This window comes from Colias eurytheme, chromosome 5 (genome assembly GCF_061535395.1).
Source record: "Colias eurytheme isolate Ceu_HAF_F1 chromosome 5, ilColEury1 Martin Lab GWU primary, whole genome shotgun sequence".
NCBI classification, from domain to species: Eukaryota; Metazoa; Arthropoda; class Insecta; order Lepidoptera; family Pieridae; genus Colias; species Colias eurytheme.
In genome coordinates this window covers 811,339-835,345 of record NC_142984.1, presented here as the reverse complement: position 1 = coordinate 835,345, position 24,007 = coordinate 811,339, and the positions used below count along the sequence as shown (strand labels likewise).

General features: G+C 35.6%; 1 protein-coding gene across 1 annotated transcript in view; it reads left to right on the top strand.

The window, feature by feature from the left end:
* Positions 1-5,313: 5,313 nt before the first annotated feature.
* Iyd (Iodotyrosine deiodinase) overlaps positions 5,314-24,007 on the top strand; it is a 31,524-nt gene continuing 12,830 nt past the window's right edge. The window contains exon 1 of the mRNA XM_090101673.1: positions 5,314-5,696. Coding sequence (XP_089957799.1) covers positions 5,522-5,696 — 175 coding nt within the window. The 5' untranslated portion in view covers positions 5,314-5,521. The remainder of the gene's footprint in view (positions 5,697-24,007) is intronic.

The window sequence follows — 24,007 nt, the reverse complement described above, 5'->3', positions numbered from 1 at the left end:
AAGGAAAACCCGCATAATTCCCGTTCCCGTGGGATTTCCGGGATAAAACCTATCCTATGTGTTAATCCAAGTTACCCTCTATATATATTCATTGTAATCGGTTCAGTAGTTTTTACGTGAAAGAGTAACAAACATCCATACATCCATACAAACTTTCGCCTTTATAATAGTATTAAGATTAAGATTATGATTATTGTTTGCAAGGGGTAAGTTACAATATAAGAAACTTAATTGTAAAGTTATTATCTTGTATTACACTTGTGTTGATAGACTACAGGCCCATGTTGAAAAATTATGGGTCGTTTGAACCACCAGGTGACCTATCTAGAACGATATAAGAGCATAAAATAATAAGATTCACCACTATGCCGTCACTTGTAAGCTGTCCACCTGAGTGCAGATGAGAATTCGAATGTAGATATTTTTTCCCCTTGTCTCCATGATTTTTGTACGGCCTTGCGGAATAATTATTTTATGCTCTTATATCGTTCTAGATAGCCGATAGGTCACCTGGTGGTTCAAAATATGACCCATAATTTTTTCAACATGGGCCTGTAGTCTATGAATGTGACAGTCTAATTGTTATATAATAAACATAAGCTGTCACTCCATCTGCCATCTGAATGCAGAAAATTTAAAATATACCATGCAGCAGAAAATGGTGACACACGTGTTTGCCTCGGCCGAGCATCGCGCAGCAATTGCTTCGCGAGGCTGCTCGATCTGTGTGGAACCTCCTTATGACTAAAATATGTATTGAAATAAAGCACATATAATATTATAGACGGTGTTATTGATAAAGAACTGCTTAAAAATGTAATTATCGTGGTAATTCAAAATAAACACGATACCTAAGTACCTAACCCTTTAAGCAAGCACAAACAAAAAACAAAATCCGACTTAGACCCTTTGATTAGCACATTCATACAAACAAACATACCACACACCTTCATATAAAACAACATATTTTTGTTATAATAATTATCATATTATGAGTATAGACGATCGGTAGGAAAATTTGTAAACAACATCAGCCGCATTGTCAAAATGATTGTGACCTCTGACTTCTACGGGGAAACAATGGAATAGATTCTATTGTATATCTTTATGGTGATTATGAGTAGAGCTGTGCTCGTGCATTTATTATAAATATAGTAAACTAGAGGTCCGCCACGGCTTCGCCCGTGGTACATATTTCGTAATAAAAGGTAGCCTATGTCCTTTCTCGGGTATCAAAATATCTCCATACCAAATTTCATGCAAATTGGTTCAGTAGTTTAGGCGTGATTGAGTAACAGACAGACAGACAGAGTTACTTTCGCATTTATAATATTAGTATGGATATGTTTAATACAATGATGTATGTCTGCTTGATAGTTTTCATAACCAACATTTGCCAAATTTGTTTAAATAATGCGTTAGAGAAAACCAAAATCAAGGCAGTGTAATAACTACGTAATAAGGGATGGAAAAACAATATTTGGGGAGTTTTATCAATTAATAATCTTCTTATATATAAAAATGAATCGCAAAATGTGTTGGTAAGCGCATACGGCATAACTCGAGAACGGCTGAACCGATTTCGATAATTCTTTTTTTATTATATTCCTTTAAGTACGAGGATGGTTTTTATGTAGAGAAAACGTAAATATGTACCACGGGCGAAGCCGGGGCGGACCGCTAGTAAGTTATAAATTATAATATTACATCTAGTGACAAAATGCAGTTATACTTGTAGAAAATCTATACGAATCAAAAGCCAGCAATATTTAAATAACTGAATAGTGTTCAACACTCAAATTCACAGTTAGTCGACCTAGGCTAAAATTCTATCCTATAATGTACAGTGTAACCTACCTATACATAAATTTAACTTCATTCAAATACCTACATTTAATATTTGCAAATATTAACAAACATTGACGATTGATCAAAAGAACAAAAACATTAACATCCAAACCAAACACAGTAATTAACACCTGAACGCTAATTTTTTTACCAAAAATCAACGTGTATATTTTTTTCTATATTTATAATGATGGAGTTGTGTGAATGAAAATAGACTCGTAAATATTATAGTCATGTGCTTGATTAATTAATATACCTAACTAGCTGCGCTCCGCGGTTTCACTCGCGTGACTTCTGTTGTCTTAGCGTGATGATATTATAGTCTATAAGCCTTCCTCGATAAATGGGCTATCCAACACCGAAAGAATTTTCCAAAATTGGACCAGTAGTTCTTGAGATTAGTGCGTTCAAACAAACGAACAAACTCTTCAGCTTTATAGATAGTATATAATATTATATGTGAATAAATATGTGATTTTAATCAGTTTTGACTTTTTTAATTTTAAACGCTTCGAAATAAAAATGTTTGTGTAAATTATAAAATAAATACCTATACCTATTCCGGTGGACACCAAAGCATTTTATCGTTGAATGAGCTATGTTTCTTGCTAACATAACTGCAGTTCTTAAGATTACTTTAATTTTTTAATACATAGTTACATATTCCCTCAATAAAATAAAAAATGTGAAAAAAAATTGTTGTCATTTTATTTGGCTTGATTTTAAATTAACAACGTTTTGAAATTTGAACTCCCTTTTTTAATTATTGTAATAAATAGTCTAGCGTATTGTTAAAGCTCAATTTATGCACCAGTAAAAAATAATATAAATTAATCGATAGATAATAATTCATTAAAGTAAATAAACACGTATTTTATTCATATTGTAGTTTTAAAATTCCGCATCTTTAATTTTAATATTACCATTATTATGAGTAAAAATTACAATCATCGTATTTGCTATATTTTAACAGAAGGCGTTTAAAATAAGAAATATTTTTTTACAGGATTTCTGAGATTAGCGCGTTCAAACAAACGAACAAATTCTTCAGCTTTATAATGTTAGTATAGATAAGGTAGTGTTTTTAGATAGGTAGGTACCTAGTGATCTTTACCTAGTTATTCGCCAGGTGTCTCTTTTGGCTCGTTTGTCCCGAGTTTCGAAAATTCCCAATAGATAGAGCCACAGTTTACTTAACTAGACTTAACTCGCGATGTAATTATTTTTTCAGTGGGACATATTATATGCATGATAAAAAATAAAAATGAAAAAAATATCAACTACCTATTCGATTTTTGGGTAGTCGTTCACTGATACGTTTAAAGGTCAGTGCGGCTAAAAAATAATACTAGTAGAGTGAGTTTCACGATAGAGTTCCCCTGCCGTTATGTTGGCATACCTGACTGTCAAAAACGAAAATATTTTTTTTTAATCAAAAATGACAGAGAAAATATTCTCCTTTCTTCCTAGCCTCCCGTATCTTGCGGGGTCGGCTGCCTAGAAAGGAGAATATTTTCTCTGTCATTTTTGATTAAAAAAAAATATTTTCGTTTTTGACAGTCAGGTAAGCCAACATAACGGCAGGGGAACTCTTTCGTGAAACGCACTCTAGTAGTAGTAGTACCGTCAGACGTTGTTCTGCAATACCTACTATTATCATTTAGGAAGATAAAGAACAGATGTCTGATTCTCAAACCCGATATGCACACAGAATTTGGTCAAGCTGTTTCGCATTCACAGCGACATGAGAATTTTATATATATATACTTATTTGAAGTATGAACTATGAAGTACCTTCCTGTTATATTCATATAAGTATGTATAATCACAACCTTAGATTAAGGATTCTGATGATTAAGATCACAACTAAATCTGTTGTGTATTATTAACGCCGTTGTTTTTAAGCTATTGCATAGCTTCTATCGCGGGTCTTGAGCGCGGGGACCGAATCCAGAAATTCCGTAACGAAAAAACCTCACGCTCCCCACTCCGACGGGCGGAGGTGTGGCTTGAAGGCATGCTATGCAATAGCTTTACCGCGGCAGTCCCCGAGTGCCACACGTCTTTTTAAATTATTCCTACAGAATACACCAAAGTAACTAATAAGAAAATATAATTTTTTTTTAACCCATTGAGCCCCGAACGGTCCGATCGGTCCACGACACAATAGATTTTCTATTGTGTCTGTGGTTCCGGGGCCTGAGTTACTAATATAAATAATTTGCATGCAATAACGGCTGAACATGCTGAAAAACTGAATTGTTAACATCTCTATGTTTACCATGTTTTTTTGGCAAAATAAATGAATTTGAATCTAGGTTAATGATTCCATATAGTACAGAATCAGAAGATAGTAAATAAAATCTTATTAATTTTATTAACCTAGTTTTACAGGTACCGTCGGGAACTTTGGCTACCAACTGATCTATTTCTATTAGTAATCTAAGAAAACATATAAGTAAGAAATAGGATATACTTACTTACCTACTTTTTTCTTCAGCTACTGCATATAGGTACCTACATATTATTTTATTTAAATTTTGCCGAATTTTACGTGTTACAACAGGTTTTATGAAAGACAGTAAACACTCCATCAGATTGCAAGTTCATATAACAGACTTCTTTATAGCAACTGAATCTGAAAAGACAGTAACATTTATTTTTTGGCACTTTTTATTTAACCTTCTAGTGTGCATAAAATATAATTCATCAATTTTATTTTATGCAATTGGTTTATTGGTTTATTTTTTTTTAAATTTGATATGATCTAATAATTAATAACATGAAAAAGTGTCAATAAAATAATATTATAATAATGGCATATCCTATACCTCTTGATATTATTTTTGCGTATAAAAAAATATTATACCTACTCGCACAATTTTGGATAATAAACACAACTTTAAATCACAAATAGAATTAGGTTTTGAAAGGGTTTTGAAAAAAAAAATGATATTAACATTTCTATCAGCGTCTTAATTTTAACCACATTCCATTTTCTTTGTTTAAAATTTTATTTTTTTATAAACTTTTTAAATCAATGGAAGGAAAAAACAATTCCAAACAGCCAGTCAGTCGATTACAATAATTAGATCCGTTTAGGAATATATTTTTTTAATTATTACATATTTCTATTCAAAGAAAAGACAATTAGAATTATTATAGCAATAAAAGTCCTTGACTTTTTCTGTAATATTCATAGCTATTCTGGTTCAGTTCTATATTATTGTGTTAGCAACGACCCTTAAAATTATCCCAAACAATATAACTACACCAGCGGCTTTCACCAATTACTAATAAACAATATGTGCATAATGCATTAATTAATGGAAATAATACGTACAATATCACGCCTTATTCCTTTAGAAATAAAGTACAATACAATCTGTAATTTGAACCAACAACGCATGAAAATATAGATAGGATATACGGTACACCCGTCTAGCGACTTAGCGAGCTAGTCTACCACGCGAATTGTTACTGAGCGCATGTGCTGAATAATAATATTTTTTTTCATTCGATCGTTAAATAAATCAAATTCATTATTTTTCAAACCTTTCATGTATAAAAAATAATGAACGCATCAAGTCATTCAAACCTGTTCTATTTTTAAACGAAACAATTTCTTATCTGTGTTCGAAAAAATACGCGCCAATTAGATTTTTTTTTTATTATGAATTTCATATCTTTGACAGTTTCTTGTTTGGAGAGTCATTGTTTTATTGTTTATAGTGTTTTGATTGTGTTTTTTATCGGTTTCACAGTGTTTCACAAGAATAGAATAGAGACACGCCAAAATAGAATTGGCGATAAGAGGGTCGCGCCAAATATTTATAAGGATGGAAAAGGTTAGTTCGCATTTGTTTATCTATTCCTTTTTACTTCAAAAATTATTATCTGACAATACTTATTAGCTCTAAAACTTTGTCTAGAAATAATTATTTTTAACATAGAATGAGGTTAATTATTTATATTATATTAGTGAATAGTGACGGTCTAGGTTTTTATCAATATCCGAATGTAAATGTTGATGTGTTTTTTTTTTCAATAAACGTTTTTTCGAAAATGTTTATACCTAATAGGTATGTACTATCCTTAGATTACAAAATGAAAGACTATCCGTACTAATTACTATACTGTTGGTATAAATTTTTAATACATTAGATAGATAATTGCAATCTTATCTTTGGTACAACAAATACCTAGGTAAGTACTTACAATCATATTCATTTGGTGAATTCTGCCAAATGAAATTTCGTTCAACTTTGTTGTAGACATTTTGATTCTCTCATGTGATTTATAAAGATTTATTTGTATTCAACGATGCATCCAGCACACCTTGGACTAGAAATAAACGCCTGAATTTTTATTACCATCTCTATAAACGAGATACCTACGAAACATGTTTTTATAAAAATATTTAGGAAACTACGATAAATCTTTGCAATTTAGATTTAATAAATGTTTTTGAAAAAAAAAATGTTGTGTGGTTTTATGAAACCAAGGTGAAAAGTGAAACTGTTCGAACGGTTCCGAACACTGCTTTGTGTAGCGCATGTCGCGTGACGGTCGGCTGCCGAGTAGATATAAGTACCTACTCGATACACGCGACATGCGCTACACAGACCAAAAAGTTTGAGACGATGTAATAAAAGTTTCACTTTAAAAATATCGATTAATTCTATTACCTAGGTACCTACTTATATAAAGTACTAGCTTTCCGCCCGCGGCTTCGCCCGCGTTTTCAGAGAAAATCCCGTTCCCGTAGGATTTCCGGGATAAAACCTATCCTATGTCCTTTCTCGGGCATCAAAATATATCTATACCAAATTTCATGCAAATTGGTTCAGTAGTTCAGGCGTGATTGAGTAACAGACAGACAGACAGAGTTACTTTCGCATTTATAATATTAGTATGGATGTGAAAATGAAAAATTAACTGCCATAAACAAAGATTATCTGTACTAAAAATAAGAAAAATAACTTAGGCCGCCTTTCCATCTGCAAGAAAACTCGCGCAAGAAATGTCCGACAGTCTGTCGGACAGTCTTGCAGATGGAAAGGCGGCCTTAAGGCTGCAGTCTAGCAAAATTGCGTTTTCAACAAGTTATTTGACAATTTTTTCCCGGCTAATGAAATGATAAACTGAATTTTTTTTTCTTGTTTATCAATTAGTGTTATATACGCAATGCGCGTGAATTTTTTCACATTTATAAAGTTACTTTATGTTACCTTAATCAGGCCTTCAAGATAAGTCTCTTTCCGCCAAAGACATTTCGAGCTAAGTTTGTGCACTCACTACGTTGCAACCGATTACAATTTACACAATCTGATCAGCGCATTATTATCCTTATATAGTCGTTATTAAAAACTGCTGACTACAATTGCCGAAAAACTTATGATTTTCCTAATTAGAACGTTATAAATTCATTAAATTTCCCATTTTTTGCCTTACAAAATCTATTGATAAATACTGCTAAAAGTTATTTTTTCCATTAATTTATTCGAGTTGGTTGAAGACCAATGAGTATTAATCCTTTAAAAATTTTTTTTTTTGATTTTGATAATTCTTTAAATATTTAAAAAATATTTAAAATAATTAGGAAAAATCCTAGCGAATTTCTTTAGTCGCGCTCCTTGGGCCGGAGCGTTCTGACGTGTGAGCACGCTCGATTTTCCTTCATATCGAAGTGAAAGTTGCTCTACTTCATTAAATTTAATATTTTTGTTAATTGATTATTTTTATCTTAGTTTTGTGCAAATATTCGTATTTTTAAACATTTGATTTCGATATGGAAAATAAACGAAAAAAAAAGCGTGTAACTACTAGAAAAAAAATTATCTTCGAACATAAAGTTAATGAAACCAAATATATTGCAAAGATGATTGGCAACAATTTCTTTATTTTACGGGGTGTCAGTAAAGGGATGTATATTTCTTTAAAACTAAAGTAAGCTCATAAATTTTCTTATAATATATTTTTTTTTGAAGTTCTAATAATGTTTATTTTTCGTTTGAGAAATACGAAATATAATATAAACTTGTATTGAGAACTTGAACTTCCCAAGTTCATCCGGGGAAATCCCCATACGGGGAAAATGATTTGTTTACTCCAAAATTATATGCCGAGGTGTTTTAATTTTTTCTTCTAGTCATTTTCAACGTAGCGGCATTTTGTTTGATTATTAATTTTGTAACTTAAATACAGGATGTTGGTTTTATATTCTGATCTTACAGACGCGCTGACAAATTTAGTCCGCCATTTCTAGTTTAGTCTACCAACTCTAAGTACCAATATTAAAACGAATGGATTATCATCACATCATTAAAACTCAGATGTAATGGAAGATCACAATAACATAGAAAATTCAGTGGGTGTTGAGAACTAAACAAACACAAGTAACAGAGACGCGAAGAATAAAAAAAGAGGACGAAAACGGTAATTCGTTGATGCTTTCCCTTTTCGACGTATTGTTAGGGTACATCACCAATCTGACAAAAACATAACTGATGATTCCCAATTGCTGATTAAAAATGAAAAACAAATAATCGACAACAGTGGTGAAAATTTGCTGATCACAATGAAACATCCTTCAGTGGTAGCAGATTTACTCATTTAAAATGTATCGGTGAACAGCGTAAAGGAGAGGAGGACAGGAAAACATTATGAATGTGGATGGTGGATTGTATACAGGGTGTAATCGTTAAGTATGTGCAGGCGATTATGACGTTATTATTGCAGGTATCAAAAAACTTAAAACTGATATCGAAATTACTTTACCTAATGAGCAAAATGACAATAATAACTTTTTAAAAGATGATGACGAGAAATATCTAAAAAATTTACTTTATACACTCCCATATCAAAAAGGGAAAATGGGACGTCTAGTAGAAGTTAAATGTCTAATTCCGGCAAAAGACATGAATGCGGAAGATGCGGTTAAAAATAAAAAAATTAATATTTGAAATACAATGCAAAAAATAACACTTTTGAAATACAAATAAGCAGACTTCTGCTTCTGCAACTAAACGTTGCAGAAGCAGAAGTCTGCTTATTTGCTGTTTGGACTGGAGTGAATCATTCGTTAAAAATAGAATATATAAAAAATTACGTAACGTTTAGGCAAAATAAAATGATGGACCATTATCAAGATTTTACATAAATTGCCTACTGTCAGAAATGATTGATTCGAGACTTCAGCATTCGATGCTCATCAAGGACCCATCCTATATCATTCAAGAGATTGAAAAAAAAAGAGATAAATCCAGTGCAACCGATAAAGCATCAGAATGCTAGCAAAAAATTTATTAGGTTTATCAATATAAATCTATATATATTTCGGAGATTCCTCGCGATTAATTTCAACGTCCGCCATGATCGTGAATAATAAAAAGAATCAGTGCGCACAACTGGCGCGGTTGGCTGTCGGGCGGCAAGTGTCGGTCGAACTGACACCCCCCAACCTACCAAACTACTGACTCAAGGAAAATGTCATTGTCACTTGTCATTGTCATAAATTCATTCGTTAAAACTTCAAGTCTTACTGCGTCAATATTAAAAATACTCACAACTTTACCAATAGATGGCGTTAATACCAACTAAATAAATCAATACTCCGACACGGCCATTCTGACAATAAGCGCGTTCTCGCGCGATTTCTAAGCCTATTTAGCTCTGATCACAACTCTGCGTCAAAGTTTGTAACGTAGAACCTACACAAAGCGCGAAGCTTCCCATGTAGAGTCAACACATGAAGCGCGGAGCTTCCCATGTAGAGTCAACACATGAAGCGCGGAGCTTCCCATGTAGAGTCAACACATGAAGCGCGGAGCTCCCCATGTAGAGTCAACACATGAAGCGCGGAGCTTCCCATGTAGAGTCAACACATGAAGCGCGGAGCTTCCCATGTAGAGTCAACACATGAAGCGCGGAGCTTCCCATGTAGAGTCAACACATGAAGCGCGGAGCTTCCCATGTAGAGTCAACACATGAAGCGCGGAGCTTCCCATGTAGAGTCAACACATGAAGCGCGGAGCTTCCCATGTAGAGTCAACACATGAAGCGCGGAGCTTCCCATGTAGAGTCAACACATGAAGCGCGGAGCTTCCCATGTAGAGTCAACACATGAAGCGCGGAGCTTCCCATGTAGAGTCAACACATGAAGCGCGGAGCTTCCCATGTAGAGTCAACACATGAAGCGCGGAGCTTCCCATGTAGAGTCAACACATGAAGCGCGGAGCTTCCCATGTAGAGTCAACACATGAAGCGCGGAGCTTCCCATGTAGAGTCAACACATGAAGCGCGGAGCTTCCCATGTAGAGTCAACACATGAAGCGCGGAGCTTCCCATGTAGAGTCAACACATGAAGCGCGGAGCTCCCCATGTAGAGTCAACACATGAAGCGCGGAGCTTCCCATGTAGAGTCAACACATGAAGCGCGGAGCTTCCCATGTAGAGTCAACACATGAAGCGCGGAGCTTCCCATGTAGAGTCAACACATGAAGCGCGGAGCTTCCCATGTAGAGTCAACACATGAAGCGCGGAGCTTCCCATGTAGAGTCAACACATGAAGCGCGGAGCTTCCCATGTAGAGTCAACACATGAAGCGCGGAGCTTCCCATGTAGAGTCAACACATGAAGCGCGGAGCTTCCCATGTAGAGTCAACACATGAAGCGCGGAGCTTCCCATGTAGAGTCAACACATGAAGCGCGGAGCTTCCCATGTAGAGTCAACACATGAAGCGCGGAGCTTCCCATGTAGAGTCAACACATGAAGCGCGGAGCTTCCCATGTAGAGTCAACACATGAAGCGCGGAGCTTCCCATGTAGAGTCAACACATGAAGCGCGGAGCTTCCCATGTAGAGTCAACACATGAAGCGCGGAGCTTCCCATGTAGAGTCAACACATGAAGCGCGGAGCTTCCCATGTAGAGTCAACACATGAAGCGCGAAGCTTCCAATGTAGATAGAGTCAACACATGAAGCGCGGAGCTTCCCATGTAGAGTCAACACATGAAGCGCGGAGCTTCCCATGTAGAGTCAACACATGAAGCGCGAAGCTTCCAATGTAGATAGAGCAAACACATGAAGCGCGAAGCTTCCAATGTAGATAGAGCCAACACATGAAGCGCGAAGCTTCCAATGTAGATAGAGCAAACACATGAAGCGCGAAGCTTCCAATGTAGTTAGAGCAAACACATGAAGCGCGAAGCTTCCAATGTAGTTAGAGCAAACACATGAAGCGCGAAGCTTCCAATGTAGTTAGAGCAAACACATGAAGCGCGGAGCTTCCAATGTAGATAGAGCAAACACATGAAGCGCGGAGCTTCCAATGTAGATAGAGCAAACACATGAAGTGCGAAGCTTCCAATGTAGTTAGAGCAAACACATGAAGCGCGAAGCTTCCAATGTAGTTAGAGCAAACACATGAAGCGCGGAGCTTCCAATGTAGATAGAGCAAACACATGAAGCGCGGAGCTTCCAATGTAGATAGAGCCAATACATGAAGCGCGGAGCTTCCAATGTAGAGCCAACACACGAAACGCGGAGCTTCCAATGTAGATAGAGCCAATACATGAAGCGCGGAGCTTCCAATGTAGTTAGAGCAAACACACGAAGCGCGGAGCTTCCAATGTAGATAGAGCCAATACATGAAGCGCGGAGCTTCCAATGTAGTGCCAACACATGAAGCGCGGAGCTTCCAATGTAAGGCCAACACATGAAGCGCGGAGCTTCCAAGTTTAATTTACGCGTGAAGCGCAGGGCTTCCAACGCTAAACTCTCGCATGAAGCGCGGAGCTTCCAATGCTAAATTTACGCCATCAGCTCCTCTTAGGAAAGGAAAAAGAAACAAGCGTCTAGGGATGCGATCCTTTATTAGCATTGATCAACAAAATAAATTGTAAACATTTCTACTAACCAAAACTCCAACAACAAAAATAATGGAAAAATCATCATATCGCAACCGTAGACATAATAAATACAATCGTGTATCTCAACAAACACCGTTTACTTTGGCGACTAATCATTTCATTTTAACATAACTCAATATTTAATTATTAATTTTTTTAAAGCCGATTAGAAAAATAAAACTCACTCTTATTACAAATCATCAAATTGATTAGACATTTCTGGTAAACTCATAGGATATTTACTCAGCTTTTCATGACACACATATTGCGCACGGTATTCGAATACAGCTCACGAAAATCAATACAGAACCTGTCAGAGCCATCCTTCTTCTTCACGAGGATCACCGGGCTTGAAAATGGTGACGTACTCTAACTGATAATGTCTTAAGACTGGAGGTCGGTCAACTATTATGTCAATCATGGCCTTGCGTTCCGCGGGGGCCAGGCGATAAGGTTGACACTGCACTATTTTGTTCGGATCTTATAATCTAATTTCTATCTCACCTGTTGTTACGACCATCTGAGAGTTCTCCTTTACGAAGTTCTCATTAAAATTTTCAATAATAGCACGTAAACAAGCGATATCTTGGATGTCTGTAAGGTAGCTATCGATTGCTTCTGTATCGGCACTTTGCAAAGCACAAACGTGCGCACGAACATCGCGAGAAACGTGAACGACTTTATTTTTAATTATTAAGTTTATCCCGAGTCGCGTAAAAACATCCCGCTCAACAATGACGTCATGAGGTAAAGCCTGAGAGCCTACCACCAAAAAAATCGACCTCTAAGTGAACATCATCGATCTCTATAGGCAAAGTAATACGGGAAAAAGAATGAGTGGAAGTGGAGCTAATACCAGTTAAACGCTTAAATAAAAAAATCTCGTGCACCGGTCATAATGTCAGCAATAGGTTTACGAATGAGCGAGCAGTTAGATCCACTATCTATGACGGCTTGTAATTGCAATCTTACAACAATAATTTTAATAAGCGGCGATTCTGACTAGACACACACATATTAACGGACTTTGTATCATTACTTTTTTAAAATTTTTCGTCTCATTGTTTAGAGAAACACACCTGCTCTGTATGCACCAATTTGACTGAACATTTTTATAGAAAGGCACGTTTCCGAATGTGAAACCTTAGTGTGCGGACGGAATTTACAATTTCGCTTATAGTGCCCCATTTTGCCGCAATTGTGGCACATAACATGGTCATTTGTTTCAATTTTACGCTGCTTAAAGTCACTACAAAAAGAGCTCGAAGTTGAAGGTCGTTTATTATTTTTATTAATTTGAGGGTAGGTAGCAACGTGTCTATCTAATGTTACAAAGTCCGTGGGGGTATTTTTTTAATAAATCTGATCGTACCTGATTGTCAGAGATACCTGACATGACGACTTCGATCTCGTTCGCCTCGCTCACGCTGTCTCCAGTCGATCGATCATCGCCAGCTTGTTGGTGGAGTATTCCACGTAGCCAGTTGGTGGAGTATCTGATTCGGCGGATTGGTTCGCCGATTCTCGGAAATATGTCTCGCTCGTAGTAGCAGGGTGTCGGTTAAATACACTGGAGGAATGATGGTCAGATCCCACCGCTGCTTTCGGAGATTCCTCGCGATTAATTTCAACGTCCGCCATGATCGTGAATAATAAAAAGAATCAGTGCGCACAACTGGCGCGGTTGGCTGTCGGGCGGCAAGTGTCAGTCGAACTGACACCCCCCAACCTACCAAACTACTGACTCAAGGAAAATGTCATTGTCACTTGTCATTGTCATAAATTCATTCGTTAAAACTTCAAGTCTTACTGCGTCAATATTAAAAATACTCACAACTTTACCAATAGATGGCGTTAATACCAACTAAATAAATCAATACTCCGACATATATTATACATAATATAATAAATCTGTATACTGTATAACACAAACATTACATTTTTTTTATTATACAGGGTGTCCCACTATTGGTATACTAAGCGCGAAGAGACTTGTAGTTTTGCATACACTGATCACGTAAAAAATACTTAAACAACAAAATTACGTCAAAAATTTTTTGCTAAATTTTTCCTGAAAATCCATGTTTTCTTCTCTAGCTTCGCGCAGCCGGCATATACGCTTCTCTAATGTGAGCATTTTGTCTATGAAAACATAATATCAAACGATAGCTCATGTGCTGGTGACAAAGTTGGGCGGGTTGCTTGTTATGGGTGTACACATAGAGTTTTAAGAATTCATCTACTTGAAAAAAAATGCGTCTGGAATTTTTTAAGTATTTTTTACGTACTTAGCGTATGCAAATCTATAACCTCCTTTGGGCTTAGTATACCAACAGTGGGACACCCTGTATACAAAATTTGTTTATCCGTTTTATAAGTTAAACTGAACAACTTTCACTAAGAAACTTAGGTCGAAAAAAATGTATAGAGTTATGCATTTTGTATGGAAAGCTTATTTTTTTTTATATTTCGTCCAAATTTCTTTGTAAAAGTTGATCAGTTATATAAACATGAAGTTGAAGATATCAATAGAAAGTATTCGCAAATTTTGTGTACTGATAAAAAAAAATCACCCGGTGTAATTTTCACGAAAATTGTTTCAAATTGTCATTTTTGGTACTTATTACGAATATTAAATTATGCATACGAATGATTTAATTTTTAAAAATTAAGTGGAGCAACTTTCCCTTAGTACATTTGTATTATTTACATATAGGATGACAGGATGCATTTGTTTGCACTACTAGACCAAGCCCTTAAAATTGTCAAGTAATTTTTTCCTCGATCTGATGTCAGATTAAAAATGAATGAAAATAAAAGAAAGACGTAAGAAATTAATCTTTAAAAAGGTTCTTTGGGTACGATTACATACTCGTACCGGTATGGTGCCGGTATGTTTACCGTTAAAGATGCAGATATGAATGAATATAATTTATCTTTTTGAAGTGAAACTTCTTTATCGGGGTTGGAAAAAAATTTAGTGTAATTTTTTTTCGTTACGCGTGACATTTTTCCGTTACGCGCCATCTTTTTCTTATCCCTACCACGCGTGATTCGACGTATTTCTGTAAAGTTGCATATAGTAAATTATTTTTTGAAAAATAAGGTCATAATGAAGTTTCACTTCTTACGTGTGTACACTAGTACACGCACACATTTTTTTTAATACTAGTTCATACACTATTAATTATGTTGAAATTCATATTATATTGCAATCAAAATTAGCCTGGTACTAATAATATATAAAAAAATTGCTACTTACCTACACTTGTTGAAATTTGTTGCACTTAGTTTTAAAATCGAGTCCTTCAAAACAATTGAAAGTTATTATTACAAACAGTCCAACGGACGGACACAATGAACTTAATAATGCGTATAATTTTCCCGGACAACTGTAACGGAACGTCGCGGTCGTTGTAATATTGTAGGTACATTTTTTTTTATTATTTATATTATACAATTTGAAATATTATTCCCATCCATATATCGAATAGTTATTATTTTAAATCAATCGTCTCCCTCCGACTCCAAGCGACCCGGAAATCAGAACAACAAAAAAATTGCATTTGAAAAAGAAATTTCTATCACGGTTTATGAGATACAGCCTGGAGACAGACACACAGACAACGAAGTCTTAGTAATAGGGTCCCGTTTTGCCCTTTCGGTACGGAACCCAAAAAAGAAGAACATAATTATTACAATTGCATCAACCCGTACGACGTTAATTTACCGACCTGAAATTAGAATATATAAAAAAAATTGGACAAAAGACACAAAAAATGCGAAAGTCAAATGATTCAAACCAACATTATAGGACATTATGAGCAAATAAAATCCAACACGAGATGACGAGACTAATGACCCAGGCATTTATTGCACAGGATGCAGCAAAGCCAGTCAGAAGTCAGAACCATAACTAGTCTTATATTTAGTCTTCCATGAAACGATTTCTATGCAATGTGTTTATATATTATTTCAACGTGTTCGTTGATAAAATATAACCGGACGATTCACGCCGTTTATCTATAAACTAGATACCTAGGTATAAACATTTTTCTATGTACATATTTATTTAATTGGTACGATGAAAAATGCGATGTTTGTACAATAATCGTGTTTGCCCTTTTGTGTTCGCTTGAAAATAATAGTAGCCGCTCGTCCCGGCTTCGACCTGATTGACCTAAGATAAAAAATATAGCATACTAGCTGTTCCCCACAGTTTTACACGCATTGCTCCGCTCCTGTTGGTTTTAGCGTGATGATATTATATCGCCTATAGCCTTTTTCGATAAATGGGCTAGGTATCTAACACCAAAATAATTTTTTAAATCGGACCCGTAGTTCCTGAGATTAGGGCGTTCAAACAAACAAACAAACTCTATAAATAACACTCTAATATGACGTGGTTTTCTAATTGGTATTTTTTTAACCCATTGAGCCCCGAACGGCCCGATCGGTCCACGACACAATAGATTTTCTATTGTGTCTGTGATTCCGGGGCCTGAGTTATTAAATCGGAACTTGAGTAAATATAACTTCACAACATTCTAATCTATCCAAAGTGTAATCTTTGTAGTTTGTACCTATTATGATATCATGAAAATATTTAAACGATACGTCTAAATCTACTGAATTTAAAGTCTTCCGATCTGAGCGAAAGACTTCCGATTATATACGACGAAGACTAGAAACGCTAGAACAATATTTTGTAGACTTCCACAACAACCATATGATACTTCTATCTTTTAACGATCACTCTCATGAGTATTTTGCATTCAATAGATATGATCAAATTAAGAAAAAATACAATAACATAAAGACAGCCTTGCAAAATTATAAATCTTTAGAAAACCCTGAATTACAACCTCCAACCTTTCAAACCCCGTCAACCTCTCATGAATATCAAGAAAAACCTCCCAACAATATCTCTAATATGAATAAAACGGAAGAGCTTATGAAAAAACAAACAACTAATTTTAAGGCTTTTTTGCGAACTGTTTCAAACATAAATCTTGATCTTATATCGGAAAAGTGGGAATTTGAGGATATCCTAAAGTCCTTGCAAATCCGCTGGTCGGCAATTGATACCTTGCATTGGGAATTAGAAAATGAATTGAGCGGAACGAACGCTGAATATGAAGAACAATTTACTAATTATGAAAAACATTACTATAAGTTAAAAAAAGATATTAATAAAAAGATGTATTCTCTATCTCATATAGAAAAATCAACCCCAAAAGTAGAGCTGCCTACATTCGAAGGAAATTACATGCAATGGGTTTCCTTTAAAGATCTATTTACGGAAACTATTCACAATAATCCGTCACTATCTAATGCACAAAAGTTACAGTTTCTTAAGAGTAAAGTTAAGGGAGAGCCTGAAAAAATGATACAACATCTCCAAATCAGCTCCGACAATTATCTCATATCTTGGAATATTCTCAGTCATCGTTATGATAATAAACGATTAATCTTTACATCTCATCTTAATAACCTCTTAAATATCCCTAATATTCAATATCAGTCGTATCAACATATTAAACGGATTCATGATGTTACATATGAGAGCATTAATGCAATTGAAAACCTTGGAATTAACGTGTCATCTTGGGACCCTTTTCTTGTTTGTATATTATCTCAGAAGTTAGACCCAGAGACATACAATGATTATATGCAATCCTTAAAGTCGCCCAGAGAGATACCTGTATTGCAAGACTTTTTACAGTATTTAGAAACCAAGTTTATGACGCTAGAGACCTCACGAAAAAAGCATGAAAGCTACACTACAAAAGCATTTAATCAACCATCCAATCAGCATACACATTTAAGAAACTATAATAATCAATCATCCTTTTCTAAAAGTTATGATAGTAAATTTAAACAGAGTTTTAATAATCCATATTTTACAAATCATGCTATTTCACAAAGAACGTATTCCAGTAATATTATAACAAATGTAAAACGCAAGCGGTGTCCGATGTGCAATTCTAGCGAACATCGCCTTTATACATGTCCGACGTTATTACAAATGCATCCTTATGAGCGAAGAAAAACGGTTGAAAACATGAAACTTTGCCTCAACTGCCTACATTACCACGATGGAATGAAATGCTTTTCACAGATATTGTGTAAGCAATGTAATAAAAATCATAATACCCTTTTACATGAATGTTTCGCGTCACAAAATATGACACCGGAAGCGTCACGTTCGAGGTTCCACGTGCCTCGTTCGAAACCTTTACGCCAGCAACAAGAAAATATGAACACATTAGTATCCCTTCCATGTGACCCCAGCGAAATACCTATTACTAGCTACTGCAATTATCAAGGTTCAAACAGCAGATGGATCTCACCTTAACATGAGAGCGCTTCTAGATCAGGGCTCACAGACAGATCTCAACTTTAAAAAATACCCCGTAAAAATGAATATATCAATGTAATCTTAATTTAAATAGCAACATCCAGCAGTTATGGGAAATGAAGGATGTACCTTACTCTAAATCTTACTTTAAATCTATCTCAGGAAGACCTTTAAAGAAAATTTCGAAGAAAAATTAGGTGCGTCAAAATCTTAAACGTATCGCCTAATTTAAGCAATTAGAAAACAAATTAATAAAACAACATAAATTAGCACGCGAGTATAAGCTATTCATATCGGAATACAAAGAACTCGGACATAATATGATACCCTGTGTGTCGCACGCCGACTTAAGGCCCAGTGGCCACCTACCGCGCACCTTACGCGCGGAGTCATCAACTACAACCTTGCGAGTTGTGTTCGAAGCATCCTCGAAAACTTTAAATGAATTATTAACCTTTAATGATCTTATGTATAGAGCGCCTAATCTGCAACAAGACCTTCAAATCCTAATTGTTAGATGGCGCCAAGTTAAGTACGGGTTAACGGCGGAATTGATCTTAAATCCTACAAAGCGACAATTTTTGTCCGAAATATCGAAAATATTTGATCCCTTAGGCTGGCTAGCACCCGTTACTATAAAGCTAAAAATTTTATTCCAAGAAACATGGAAATCAGATCTAAGATGGGATCAACCTGTGACCACCGAGATAGCTTCAGAGTGGAATAGAATAAAGAACGACATACCTCATATAAAGAAATTTAAGATACCTCGATGGATACAAACGCAAGATAATGATATTATCGAACTTCACGGATTTTGTGACGCTAGTACAAAAGCGTACGCATGTGTCGTGTATTGTAAAATAAAGAGATATAATACTACACATGTTACCCTAGTCGCAGCAAAATCTAAAGTCGTACCCTTAAAGAAGGCCTTATCCATACCTCGATTAGAACTTTGCGGAGCTTTGTTGTTATCAAAGTTGATGAAAAGTATAGTCGAATGCGTACCTAACTTTACCGTACGTGTTTATGGATGGGTTGATTCTACGGCCGTACTTGGTTGGATAAATGGAGAACCAGATAAGTGGAAACCTTTTGTTGCAAACCGCGTAAAAATGATTTGTGAAACAATCCCAAAAAATCAATGGCAATATGTTAATACTACAGAAAACCCGGCGGACTGTGCTAGTCGCGGATCAACTGCGCTTAATCTCGCTAACTCATCATATTGGTGGAACGGGCCTAAATGGTTACCTCAATATAATCCCGAAGAACACACTGAAAATCCTACATATACAACTAATGAAGATCTTAAAAAGAACATAACATGCGTTAATGCGGCAACTGCAAGATCAGATTACATAATAAAACAATTGTTATCTAAATATAGCTCTCTTAGGAAAACTATAAGAATTTTAGCGTATATTATAAAATTTATCGATAAGATTATTTACAAAAAAACGTATGAATATAATTATCTTACTATGAAAGACTTAAAGCGTGCCAGAGAAATGATAATAAGACATGTTCAAGATGAATATTTTTTTCAAGAAAAATCTCAGCTTTCAAACGGCCTACCTCTTAGTAAAAAGAGTACAATTTTAAGTTTGAACCCCGTTTTAGACTCTACTGGATTGCTACGAGTCGGTGGGCGGTTAAAAAACTCTAATATTAATCCTGAAATGAAATATCCTATTATTATTCCGCCACAATCGAAGTTAGCTGAGCTTATTATTGACGAATCACACGAACTTGTGTTTCACGGCGGACCAAAATTAACCGCAGGTTTTATACGACAAAAATACTGGATTCTTAGAGGAAACAGGGCTGTCAAAAAGAGATTACGATTATGTGTAAAATGCAAAAAAGTGGATCCTACATTGCAACATCAACTTATGGGTGATTTACCCCCTTCCCGTGTCATACCCAGCCGACCCTTTTATAACACGGGAATAGATTTTACGGGACATGTTTTAGTGAAAGCGAATAAAGGCCGTGGAATCAAAACATCAAAAGGATATATAGCCGTCTTTATATGTATGGTGACGAAAGCTGTACATTTAGAATTAGTCTCCGATCTCACAGCGTCAGCGTTTATCGCTGCGTTGCGGCGAATGTCCGCTAGAAGAGGCGTTCCACGACATATTTATAGTGATCAAGGAACAAACTTCATAGGTGCTAACAATATATTACAACGAGAATATACACAGATCTTAGAAATCCTATCAAGTAACGAGTGTACCTCTATTATATCAGAAATGAATATAGATTGGCATTTCAACGCCCCATCGTGGCCTTCAGCGGGTGGATTATGGGAAGCTGCGGTGAAAAGCCTCAAACATCATCTTAAACGAGTCATTGGCGAACAAAAACTCACCTTTGAAGAATATTCGACCCTGTTATCTCAACTTGAAGCTTGTTTGAATTCAAGACCGCTTTGCCCGTTGACAGAAGACCCCGATAACCTAGACTATTTAACACCGGCCCATTTCCTAGCAAGCGGCCCTAATCTAACTATTTTTGATACAGAAAATGATCTTAGAACTCGATGGCACTTAACTCAAAAAATCTATCAGGACGTTTGGGTTAAATGGAAGAATGAATATCTCACGCAACTATCTATAAGATCCAAATGGAGACAACCTCAAACAGATCTGAAGTTGAACGATATAGTCATCATAAAAGATGAAAACTTACCACCCGGCAAATGGGCTTTAGGGCGAGTCATACAACTACATCCCGGAAGTGACGGCCTTGTGAGGGTTGTCACTCTTAAAACCAAAAACGGATACATGAAACGACCGATTGTTAAGCTATCACTATTACCTACAAATACAAATACAATTAATGAATCTACCGACTATGATAAGGAAGAAATTAAAACCTCGAAAACAAAGAATCCCCGTGGCATTTCCTTCTCCGCTATGGTGTTATCGTTAACATTATTTTTCCTCTCAATAATAAGTTCGTGTCACGGACAGTTTACGTATACACCATTAAATAACAACAGTATTTATTTTGACAAATTAACGAACATGCGACTGGTTAGAGACGATTGGAAGCTAATAGTTTATTATGATAAATACCCTTATCAAGAAGGAACGGCCGCACTCGTAAAAGACATACAATATCTCAAAACAATATGTCCCATGATAAGAGAACAACTAACACAATGCGACGCTATACTATTACAGCTTGAGCACGAGTTCGGCGAATTGGAATATTATAATAACATTTTATTTATGAGTGATTCATTTGATATGGGAGCTAAGCGCCCGCGTCGTGGTTTAATAGACGGCGTAGGCTACGTTGCTAACAGTTTATTTGGATTATTAGATCAGAGATTTGCAGAAAAATATGAAAACGATATCGACCTTTTAAGAGAAAATGAAAATCACTTATTTAAATTATGGAAAAATCAAACTTCAATCGTGGAAGCTGAATTAAATCTAATGAAAAGAATGGAACAAACAATGATTACACAACATAAAATAATTAACCAGAGACTTAATTACCTTGAAAAGTCAAACCAAATCTTTAAAGAAAAACTACAAAATGCATCTCTTATCTCCGATTTTATATCCTCGGCGCTTATAACTAACAACTTATTATACAAACTTAGAAGAATGCAAGACTTCATTTTAGATACTGTGACGGATATTTACGGTGGCAAATTAGACTTTCATTTGTTATCTCCAAAACAGCTGAGATCAGAGTTAAATTTGATATCTACACAACTACCCAACGATTTGGCGTTGCCTGTTGATAATTTACATTTTCAAGATGTCTATAGTTTACTAAAAGTCAGAGCCAAGAACACCAAAAAATACTTAATTATTGAAATAAAAATACCTTTGGTGGAAAGAAATATGTATGAAATATTTAATCTCATTTCTATCCCACGTATTTCAAACGGCAGCATGGTGAACGTGATACCGACCTCTAATTTAGCGGCTATCAACATACAAAAGGACTCTTATATAACGATCTCGGAAAGCGTTTTTAAAGCATGTTTGAGCCAGAATCCTACTACTATGTTTTGTCACATCAGAAATCCTATTCGACATTTAATAGATGATCATGATTTATGTAAGAGAATTCCTAATACGAGAATTTGTCAAACAACATCATTACCTTGTACGAATCGTTGGCAAGAATTATCGACCTCTAATGTATATTATTATTTTTGTTGTAATGAATGCAACATAAAATTTATCTGTGCTGATAAAATAACCTCTACAAAGGTAACAAAAGCGGGTTTGTTAAGCGTTATGGAGGGTTGTACTATTAAAACTAAAGATTTTCAAGTCTTTTCTCATAAAAAGCTGTCGAGCAACATTAATACCACTTCCGAGTTTGTGGCAATAGGAATTGCTCCAATAAATCATCTTATAAATATATCGATCTCCAAATTAACAGATCAGGATCTCAATACAAACATTTCGGAAGACATTCAGCAATTTGACGAAATAAAAGGAAAAATTGACCTCCTAAAACTGAGTGAACCATTGGGCACGAAGTTGTCGTATCACGACATTCATCATTACTTCATAATATATGTGTTAATTGGAATTCTGGTTGTTGTGGCAATAATAACGTATTGGAGACAGCTGCGTCGTCGACGAGCTTCAGCAGAGCCGGCGGTGGAGGCGGCGACCAGTGTCGCGGTCCCCGCCCGGCCACCTCCAACCCCGGTGACAAGTGATTGTGTGATAAGTGTTAGTGAGTGTGATGTGCGCGTAAATAAACATGACCAAGCCTCGTCGCCAATCTTTCGAGTGTTTTCCCTTCCCAACTTAAGTGAATCTCTGTAACGCTATTATTAAAAACAATTGTAACATAATCTTGTAACCCTATCGTAAAGAACAAATGTATCTTAATCTTATAATTATTGTATCTTCATCTTGTAATCATAACTAACACAATCATTTAGTAAATAGACACTAAATTGTAATATCACCTTGTTAGTTTTAAGTTCATCTTTCATCAAGTTACTAACCTTCACCCTTTTCTCCCCCGGGAACATGTACGATTACCTAATCGTACAGACAATAGGTACATGTATGAATGCAATGCGTCGATGGTGCATATTTTATTATATTGTATTAATTATTATTTTAAGTTTTAACACACAGTTCAGTTCGCATTCGGACTCCGTACCGGGCGGAGCTTCACCATCTCATCCCATTAAAGTTAATAAATAAATATATCTCTTTATCCCAATCTCATATCTTATCTTTTACCCCAAACCTCCCCCTTACACCCACATATTTCCAACATCTGTCTTACGATAAAGAAACAAAATAGCTAAAACGATGAAAGATTTATTAAACTTTACTCTAGGTGCAAGTAAAGCCTTGCTATTGACCTTGGCTTTGCGGTTGCTATGTTGAACTTGGCACAATAAAATAAACAGCTGTGCATAAACTTGAGAATTCATACTGTACGTAAAGCGGAATCATACACATAGGTTTTTTTAAAGGAGGTAAAATATTGACTATACGATCGGAACAAGGACTAAACCTATCCTATGTGTTAATCCAAGTTACTCTCTTTATGTATACGTGCTAAATTTCATTGTAATCGGCTCAGTAGTATTTGCGTGAAAGAGTAACAAACACACACACACACGTCCTCACAAACTTTCGCATTTATAATATTAGTAGGATAGGTTTAATGCCTATTTGTTCATCAAAGGAGAATGGCGAAACTGGGCCTAACAAAATTAGGGCCTTACAGAAATCATAATATATTTAAAATTCATTATGTTATTTTTAATAATTCTTGGTAAAATATTGACTTCTGATTCTATGGGAAAACAAATGTTTGAAAAAAAAGATAATGTGTTCACTCGGCATTGTTATTTAGATTTCTATGACTACCG